Source organism: Dipodomys ordii, unplaced genomic scaffold (assembly GCF_000151885.1).
Source record: "Dipodomys ordii isolate 6190 unplaced genomic scaffold, Dord_2.0 Scaffold33, whole genome shotgun sequence".
Lineage (NCBI taxonomy): Eukaryota > Metazoa > Chordata > Mammalia > Rodentia > Heteromyidae > Dipodomys > Dipodomys ordii.
The window spans coordinates 7,178,730-7,188,404 of record NW_012267249.1 but is presented as its reverse complement, the minus strand read 5'-3'; the positions used below and the strand labels follow the sequence as shown (position 1 = coordinate 7,188,404).

Below are 9,675 nucleotides of genomic sequence, written 5' to 3'. Positions count from 1 at the left end.
TTTTTTTTTCCCTACCATCCCTTCCCTCCCTACCTCCACAGCTACACTCTCTCCTCTTCCCCCCCTAACTTGTAAAGTTCATTTTTCAACCTAGTGTCTTGTACATCTCAATGTGATTTTTGCCCTTGATTCTATCTTATTTCTTTTTTACTTCCTTCCTTCCTTCCTCTTTCTTTCTTTTTTTTTCTTTCTTGTCAGTCCTAGGTGCTGTCTCTGAGCTTCTTTGTGCTCAAAGCTCAAGTGTTCTACCACTTGAGCCACAGTTTTCTGAGTGGTTTATTGGAGCTAAGAGTCTCACAGGACTTTTTGCCTGGGCTGGCTTTGAGCTGGGATTCTTAGATCTCAGCCTCCTGAGTAGCTTAGATTACAGGCTGGTTGATCTTAGTTCTTTCTGTGACACAGTCTAGAATAGGTCAAATTGGTCTTGACCTCAGGACCTCTCTCCCTCTCTTTCATTCCTTTCCTCTAGTCTCTGTCCTTCCCTCTTTCCTTTCTTCTTTCTTGCCTTGCTATGTAGCCTGTACTGACCTGGACCTCTGATCTTCTAGCCTTAGCTGCCTGAGGGCTATGATCACAGGCACGTGCTAGAAGGTCCAGCTCTGGTGATAGTCTCTTAAAAGTCTTGGCTTATTTGCATTAAAAATCTCTGCCAAAAATTAATATGAATATAGCTTTTAGTCTTTCAAATAAGAAGAGTTCAGTGAAGAAGCAGCTCATAAGTCAGTTGCGCAGTGTTTCTTGTAGTGCTTTTTTCTTCCTTTTGGTACTGGGATTTTGAATTCAGGAACTTACACTTGTGAGGCAAGCACTTTACCACTTGAGCCATGCCTCCAGTCTTGCATGGTTCTTCTTAAGATAACCATTGTATTGCATGATACAATAGAACTACTTTATAAGTGCCTTTTCAAAAGTCTGTCACATTGAATATTAAAAGAGATACGTCCCAAATGGTCTATTTTAAAAGTTTCAGTTTATTAAAATTTTAGTAATATGGAAGCTAGAGATAAATTAATTTTTTTACTGTCTTTTTTTAACCAGTCCTGAGGCTTGAACTCAGGCCCTATGCACTGTCTCTGAGCTTCTTTTGCTCAAGGCTAACGCTCTACCACTTCAGTCATAGTGTCACTTCTGGCTTTTTCTGTTTATGTAGTACTGAGGAACCAAACCCAGGGCTTCATGCATGCTAGGCAAGCACTCAATCACTGAGCCACCTTCCCAGCCCCCTTTTTACTATCTTATATTGGATCCCACCCCACCCCCACCCCCTCTAGGGCTAGAACTCAGGACCTGGGCTCTGTCCTTAACCTTTTAATTTTTTTTTTTTTTGTCAGTTGTGGGCTTGAACTCTGGGCCTGGGCGCTGTCCCTCAGCTCTTCAGCTTAAGGCAAGCACTCTACCACTTGAGCCACAGCCCCACTTCTAGTTTTCTGGTGGTTAATTGGAGATAAGAATCTCACAGGCTTTCCTTGCCTGGGTTGGCTTTGAACCGTGATCCTCAGATCTCAGCCTCCTGAGTAGCTAGGATTACAGGCGTGAGCACTGGCTGGCGTCCAGCTTCCTTGACCTTTTTTTTGCTAAAGTCTAGTGCTGTATCACTTTAGTCTCTGGCTTACTTCTGACCTTTTTTTTTTTTTAAATAGTTAATTGGAGATTATAGTCTTACAGGCTTTCCTGCCTGAGCTGGCTTTGAACTGCGATCCTCAGATCTTAGCTTCCTGAATAGCTAGGATTACAGGCGTGAGCCACTGGTGCCTGGCCCATATTGGATTTTTAAAATGATACATATGGAGGATATTTTTAGATTTCTTTTCATCACCATTCTCCCTGCATGTCTCACTTTAAATCAAATGTTAGAAATGATTAAATTTAGTGAAGAAGGCTTGTCAAGAAAGCTGGGCTAGGCTAAAAATGAAATTTCTTGTGTTAAACACTTAGCCAAGTTGTGAATACAATGGAAAAATTGCTTTAAGAAATTAAAAGACTTCTCAACTGTACACATGACTAAGAATGCAAAAAAGCCTTATTGTTGATACATAGAAAGTTTTAGTAGTCTAGATGGAAGATCAAACTGGCCACATGCTCCAGAACCCAATGCCTAAGCCAGAACAAGTTCCTATCACTATCTTCAGTTCTCTGAAGGGTGAGAAGTAAGGAATCTACAGAAGGAATGTTGGTTCATGAGGTTTAAGAAAAGAAGCTGTCAGGCTGGGAAGGTGGCTCAGGGTAGAGTGCCTGCCTTGCATGCATGAGGCCCTGGGTTTGATTCCTCAGCACCTCATAAGCAGAAAAAGCCAGAAATGGAAGTGGCACTGTGGCTCAAGTACTAGAGCACTAGCCTTGAGCTGGAGATGAGGGACAGTGCCCAGGCCCAGAGTTCAGGCCCCACAACCAAACAACGACAACAACAACAAAAAAAAAAAAGGAAAAAGAAAAGACACTGTCTTTTATAAAAGGTGAAGCCTTATATAAAAGGCTGGGAAGATGGCTCAGTGGTAGAGTGCTTGCCTTGCATGCATGAGGCCCTGGGTTTGATTCTTCAGCACCACATAAGCAGAAAAAGCTGGAAGTGTGGGTGGTGGCTCAAGTGGTAGAGCACTAGCCTCGAGCTGAAGAGCTGAGGGACAGTGCCCCAGCCCAGAGTTCAGGCCCCATGACTGGCCAAAAAAAAAAAAAAAGGTGAAGCAGCAAATGCCGATGAAGAAGCTGTAAGTTATCTAAATCAACTAGCCAAGATAAATGATAGAGTCACAAATTTCTATTGGAAGCAAATGACACGCAGGACTTTCATAGGAACAAAGTCAGAGGACAAGTCAGTTCCAATCTTCAAAGGACAAACTAACGCTATGATAAGGGGCTAATGTAGCTAACGAGTATTCATTTGTTCTTCCATCCCAATGTGGATACTTTTAAATTTCTTTTTCTTGCCTGATTAATTGGTCTAGCTAGAACTAACTGTCCAGTCCCATCATTTACACTATTTTGCTTAGAATTCAAAGTCCTTTTAATAAAGATTGAGTTTCTTTTGTTTAGATTATGTACTAGTCCCTTAGTTTAGGGGATAGCAAGAGGCTTTGATTTACTGAGATATATACCTAGGGGATGAGTCAATCTACCTGATGAAATTGAAGTACTGTTACCAAAGAAAGGGAGGTGCGCGTTAATATCCAGCAAACAAAACAAGCACAGCTACCATTTGGTTATAATTGGTTATTGTAAATCTAGAACTAGAAATAGAGTGATTCATAGGTCCCAATTCATAGTCCAACATTTTTGTCCAGTGTTTTAGCAGTTCATTCTTATATTTATTTTTAGCCTTATATTTTCTAGTTCAATAAGCTTGATTTTTTTGGGGGGGGTCAGTCATGGGGCTTGAACTCCTGGCCTAGGTGCTGCCTCTGAGCTCTTCAGCTCAAGGCGCGCACTCTACTACTTTAGCCACAGCGCTACTTCTGGTTTCCTGGTGGTTAATTTGAGATAAGAGTCTCACTGACTTTCCTGCCCAGGCTGGCTTTGAAACTGTGATCCTCAGATCTCAGCCTCCAGAGTAGCTAGGATTACAGGCATGAGCCACCGGCACCCAGAAATAAGTTTGATTTTTCAGTGTTCTAGTTTCCACAATTTAATAAGGTTTTAAAGTAGCATTGTCTACTATATACAAACATTGATTGGATAATGCTTAATTATCTCAAACACTATGCTAAAATGAGGGCACTGTTTGGAGATGAAAACCAGTGGGGAAAGGTAAAAGGAGCGTTTGGTAAAGGAGGATAGAATATGATTGAAGTTCTTCATATGCATGTAAGGAAAATCATAATGAACCTGTGAAAATTGTTTAAAGAAAAGAGGGGCATATAGAAGGAGAAGGAGGAATAATTGAGAGGACAAATTTCATCAAAGTACATATATACATATATGGATTATCACAATGAACTCCCTTTGTACAACTAATCTATGCTAATAAAAATAAAGATTCCTAAGTCTAAAAATTGAATATGTACACACTGTATTTCATGTTTTTTACTTTTCATCCAAATAAGAATTACTTAGGCTGTACTTGTGGTATCTGTGTTTATTATAATAGTCATGCTTAAATATATATTTAGTTATTTTTTTTCAGGATGTTGAGTTATAATTAGTTTCATTCAAAAACATCTCCCCAAACATGTAAATTATTTGCTTAGAAAAAATCATATGCCAGGTGCTGGTGACTCATGCCTGTAATCCCAGATTCTCAGGAGCCTCCAATCTGAGGATCACAGTTCAAAGCCAACCTAGGCAGGAAAGTCCTTAAGATTCTTATCTCCAAATAATCACCAGAAAGCTGGAAGTGGAGCTGTGACTCAAGGGGCAGAGTGCTAGCCTTGAGCAAAAAAAGCTCAGGGACAGTGCCCAGGGCCTGAGTTCAAGCCCCAGGACCTGAATCCTCCTACACCCCCCCAAAAAAGAACGACCAACAGTAGGAAATTCTACAGATGAAGATTTAAAAGTATCTACAGAATTTAGCAGCAAGGACACTGACCTTAGCAAGAGTAGTTTTAGTGAAGTTAGGATGGGATTACAGTGAATTCAAGAGAGAATTCAGGTGTAATAAGACAGTATTCAGCTCCAATAAAATGCTTGGATATTAATTTTTTGTAGTGCTGAGGATTGAACCCCAGATCTTGTGCATACTAGGCAGATGCTCTCACTGAGTTTTACCCTAATTCTGCATAGTGTGTGTGTGTGCCAGTCCTGGGGCTTGAACTCTAGAGTCAGGCCACTGTTCCTGAATTTTTGTGTTCAAAGCTGAGGCTCTACCACTTGAGCCACAGTTCTACTTCTAGCTCTGTGTGTGTGTGTGTGTGTGTGTGTGTGTGTGAGTGTGTGTGTGTTTAACTGGAGATAATAGTCTTATAGACTTTCCTTTCTAGGCTGATTTAGAATGATGAACCTCAGATCTCAGCCTCTTTGAGTAGCTAGAATTGTAGGCATGAGCCACAGGCAATATTACTTTCTCTCTCTCTTTCCTTTCTTTTTCTCTCCCCTCCCTCCTTCCCTCCCTCCCTCCCTCCCTCCCTCCCTCCCTTCCTTCCTTCCTTTCTGTTTGTTGTGGGTCTTGAACCCAGGGCCTGGGTGTTGTCCCTGAGCTTTTTCAGCTCAAGGTTGGTGCTTTATCACTTTGAGCCACAGCACCACTTCCAGTTTTTCTGGTGGTTAATTGGAGATAAGAGTCTCAGTCTCCTAGACTTTCCTGCCCAGGCTGGCTTTGAACCTCATTTCTCAGATCTCAGCCTCCTAAGTAAGCAAGGATTACAGGAGTAAGGCACTGATGCCCAATTTTAATACCTTTTTTTTTTTGGTCGTGGGGCTTGAACTCTGGGCCTGGACGCTGTCCCTCACCTCTTCAGCTCAAGGATAGCGCTCAACACTTTGAGCCACAGCACCATTTTTGGTTTTCTGGTGGTTAATTGGAGATAAAAGTCTCACAGACTTTCCTGCCCGGGCTGGCTTTGAACCATGATCCTCAAATTTCAACTTCCTGAGTAGCTAGGATTACAGGCATGAGCGATTGGTGCCCAGCTAATACTTTTTTTTTGGGGGGGGGTCCAGTCGTGGGGCCTGAATTCTGGGCCTGGGTGCTGTCCCTTAGTTCTTCAGGTCAAGGCTAGCACTCTACCACTTGAGTCACGACACCACTTATGAGGCTTTTTTTTTTTTTTCTGCTTATGTGGTGCTGAGGAATCAAACCCAGGGCCTCATGCATGCAAGGCAAGCGCTTTACCACTGAGCCACCTTCCCAGCCCCATACTTTTTTTAATTAAAAAAAAATTAAAAAGGATCCAGGCACCGGTGCTTCTAGCCTGTAATCCTAGCTACTCAGGAGGCTGAGATCTGAGGATCGCAGTTCAAAGCCAACCTGGGCAGGAAAGTCTGTAAGACTCGTATCTCCAATAAACCACCAGAAAACTGGAAGTGGCACTGTAGCTCAAGTGGTAGAGGGCTAGCCTTTAGCTGAAGAGCTGAGGGACAGCGCCCAGGCCCAGAGTTCAAGCCCCACGACTGACAAAAAAATTAATTAATTAATTAATTAAAAATGAAGTGGTCTGGGCTGGGAAGGTGGCTCAGTGGTAGAGCACTTGCCTTGCATGCATGAGGCCCTGGATTTAATTCCTCAGCACCACATAAGCAAAAAAGAAAAAAAAATGAAGTGGTCTGGGGAGTGGGGGGAGGAAGGTTAGGAGGGGAAAATGGAGAAAATGAGGGAGTAGGTGACACTGTTCAGAAAGAAGTGTACTCATTTCCTGGTTTATGTAACTGTAGCCCCTCTGAACATCACTTTTACATAAAAAGTGACCTGGTATGGTGGCACACACTGTAGTCTTAGCACTCAGAGGCGGAGGCAGGAGATCTTTGAGCAGCCTCGGCTTCATAGCAAGACCTTGAATAAACACCAACCCAAATGAAATCAAACCAAAGAATATAAAAATAGGCCATAACTCAATTCAGTTTTGAACTTCTAGGTCATTGTTATTCTATAGGCAGACGTTAGGCATGAGCTTCTCAGAAGACCTGAGGATCGTGATTCTAACTCAGTTTGAGCAGAAGAAGTCTACAAAACTCTATGTTCAATAAACCAGAAAAATATTAGAAGGTATGGCTCAAGTAGTTGAGTGCCAGCCGTGAGCAGGAGGTGTAGCCACAGATTGATTTCTTGATCAGTTTTGCTAGTTATAACATTCTCTTTAGTAAGGACTGAGCTTGAGAATCTTAGAATTGGAACTTAAAATTTCCCCAGAGGGCATCTGTAGTTCTTTTGGAAGGGTGTCCATTACATTTGCTTTTATCTTTATTATGGCTATTACTTCATTTGGCAGTCTTATGGTTATGTTTTTCTATGTGTTATTCCCTCTAGATTTGTTCTTTTTGTGTGTGTGTATATGTGTGCAATTCCTGGGACTTGAACTCAGGGTCTGAGCAGTGTCCCTGTGCTATTTTGCTTGTCTGCCACTTGGGTCATAGCTCCATTTCCAGATTTTTTTTTTTGTCAGTTGTGGGACTTGAATTCTGAGCCTGAATGCTGTTCCTCAGCTTTTGAACTCAAGGCTAGCACTCTACCACTTGAGCAACTGCGCCACTTCCGGTTTTCTGGTCGTTAATTGGAGATAAGAGTTTCACAGACTTTCCAGTCTGGGCTGGCTTTGAACTGTGATCCTCAGATATCAGCCTCCTGAGTAGCTAGGCATGAGCGACTGGTGCCCAGCTCCGCTTCCAGCTTTTTGCTGGTTAATTGGAGATAAGCATCTCATGACTTTCCTACTCTGGCTGGCTTCTGCCCACCAGATCTCAGCCTCTTGAGCAGCTAGGATTACAGGCATGAATTCCTGGTGCCCAGCTAGATTTGTTCTTTTTGAGTGCTAGGAACGCCTTGTCTTTTTACCTTTCCTGGCTATAGCATAACTATTTGTACAGCACGTATTTAAACTGTTGATCCTATGTTACATGGATAATGTAAAAAATTTTTAAATTTGAAAAGTTATGGTTCCAAGTAGGTTTCATCAGCCACATTAATTTTTTTTCAACCAACTAGGTATTCAACCACTTTAAAGAAATATATCTATATCCATATCTATATTCCTGTCTCCATTCTTAGATCCGTGTGTGTGTGTGTGTGTGTGTGTGTGTTTATGTATCAGTAGTGCTTGCCTAACATGGACAGAACTTGGAGTTCAATCCAGGGAGCTGTACTAGGGTTTAAACTGGTTTAAACTGAGGGTTTCCTCCTTGTTAAGCAAGTACACCACTGTTAAACTACATCGCCAGTCCTTTTTTTTTTTTTCGGTCGTGGGGCTTGAACTCTGGGCCTGGGCGCTGTCCCTCAGCTCTTCAGCTCAAGGCGAGCGCTCTACCACTTGAGCTACAGCGCCACTTCCGGTTTTCTGGTGGTTTATTGGAGATAGGAGTCTCACGGTCTCTCCTGCCCTGGCTGGCTTTGAACCGCGATCCTCAGATCTCAGCCTCCTGAGTAGCTAGGATTACAGGTGTGAGCCACCAGCGCCCGGCTCGCCAGTCCTTTTTTGCATTTCTTATTTCTGAGATGGATTGCGTTTCTTACCTGGGCACGTGCCTGGACCTTGCTCCTATTTTATGCTTCCCACTACAGTTGGGGGTGACAAGTTATTACCATGCCTAGCTTTTAATGTGACTGAGTCTTCCAGACTTTTCTGCTCAGAGTGGCGGGGAACCAAATCCTCCTGATCTCAGCCTCCCAAATAGGGATGGGACTTCTCTCAAAAGAAAGACAAAAATGTTTTGCTGAATTAAAAGTCAGTATTTATAAGGAGCTAATAAAATAATAAGCTTAAAAAATTTTGCTTTTCAAGTAATTATTGGTAAAATTCTAAAGGATTCTTTTGACTAAGATTAAGCCTTAAATTGGATTGGCAGTTTTTTGAATCTTAGTATATATTGGTTAATGACCTGCTCCTAGCGAAGCAAATAAGTAAATGCTAATTTACATATATAAAGTAATGTTCACTTCTTTTCTAGCTCTTCCACCAAAGCCACCTAAGCCAATGACTTCAGCAGTTACAAATGGGATGAAAGACAGTTGCGTTGCTCTTCAGGATGCAGAATGGTACTGGGGGGATATTTCCAGGTAATTACACAACTATAACTGAATTCAATTAATTTTTTTGAGAAGTAGTTAATTCACTTTAATGCTGTACTACTTGGCAATTGAAGATTATCACTTTAAAATTTGTGTGTGAACTTTGTGAATTCAAGTTTCCTTGACTCTTTTCTTCCTATGACAAGAACTGTCATCTCCTGTCTACAAAGTTGCAAGAAAATCTTTAAATTATGGGTATGATTATTACTTTCAATACTATATTGAAGGTGGATTTCAGCATATATGAAATTTACACATTTAAGATAGTTACATATGGTTCAGACTGAAAGATACTTTTAGGTATTTTTTTCCCTCAAAGGTAATATTTCCAAAATCTTTGTTTTTATGGAAGTCAGTTTAGGTACAGCCCAGGAATCTACCTTTAACAACATCCCTACAAATTTTTTTTTGTTTGAGACAGAATCTTGCTATGTAGCCAAAGCTGTCCTGGAACTAACTTATAGCCCAGGAAAGGCTCAAAATTGGGATCTTTCTGCCTTAGCCTCCTGAGTGCTAGGATTATAGGCATGTGCTACTACATCTAGCCCTAAATGATTTTGATGCAGACTCTTTTTTGTTGTTGTTGTTGGTCATGGGCTTGAACTCTGGGCCTGAGTGCTGTCCCTGAGTCCTTCAGCTCAAGGGAAGTGCTCTACTGCTTGAGCCACAGAGCCACTTCCAGTTTTCTGGTGGTTAATTGGAGATAAGGGTCTTATGGACTTTCCTGCCCAAGCTGGCTTTGAACTGTGATTCTCAGATTTCAGCCTTCTGAGTAGCTAAGATTACAGGTGTAAGCCACTGGTGCCTGGCTATGATACAGACTCTTTACACATGGGTTGGAGAAACAGAACTCTAGGACATAGGTTTTTTTGGTGAGGAGCAGGGTAGGGGTAAAAGGTAGTTCTGAAACCAGAGAGATTTTATGTACATATTTTTTTTCTGGGGTCCGGTCGTGGGGCCTGAACTCTGGGCCTGGGCGCTGTCCCTCAGCTCTTCAGCTCAAGGCTAGTGCTCTACCACTTGAGCCA

The 9,675-nt window shown here is 41.9% G+C and overlaps 1 protein-coding gene across 1 annotated transcript in view; it reads left to right on the top strand.

Annotated features, from left to right (window-relative positions):
• Pik3r3 (phosphoinositide-3-kinase, regulatory subunit 3 (gamma)) overlaps positions 1 to 9,675 on the top strand; it is an 88,717-nt gene that overhangs the window by 54,709 nt on the left and 24,333 nt on the right. The window contains exon 3 of the mRNA XM_013016974.1: positions 8,527 to 8,635. Coding sequence (XP_012872428.1) covers positions 8,527 to 8,635 — 109 coding nt within the window. The remainder of the gene's footprint in view (positions 1 to 8,526; positions 8,636 to 9,675) is intronic.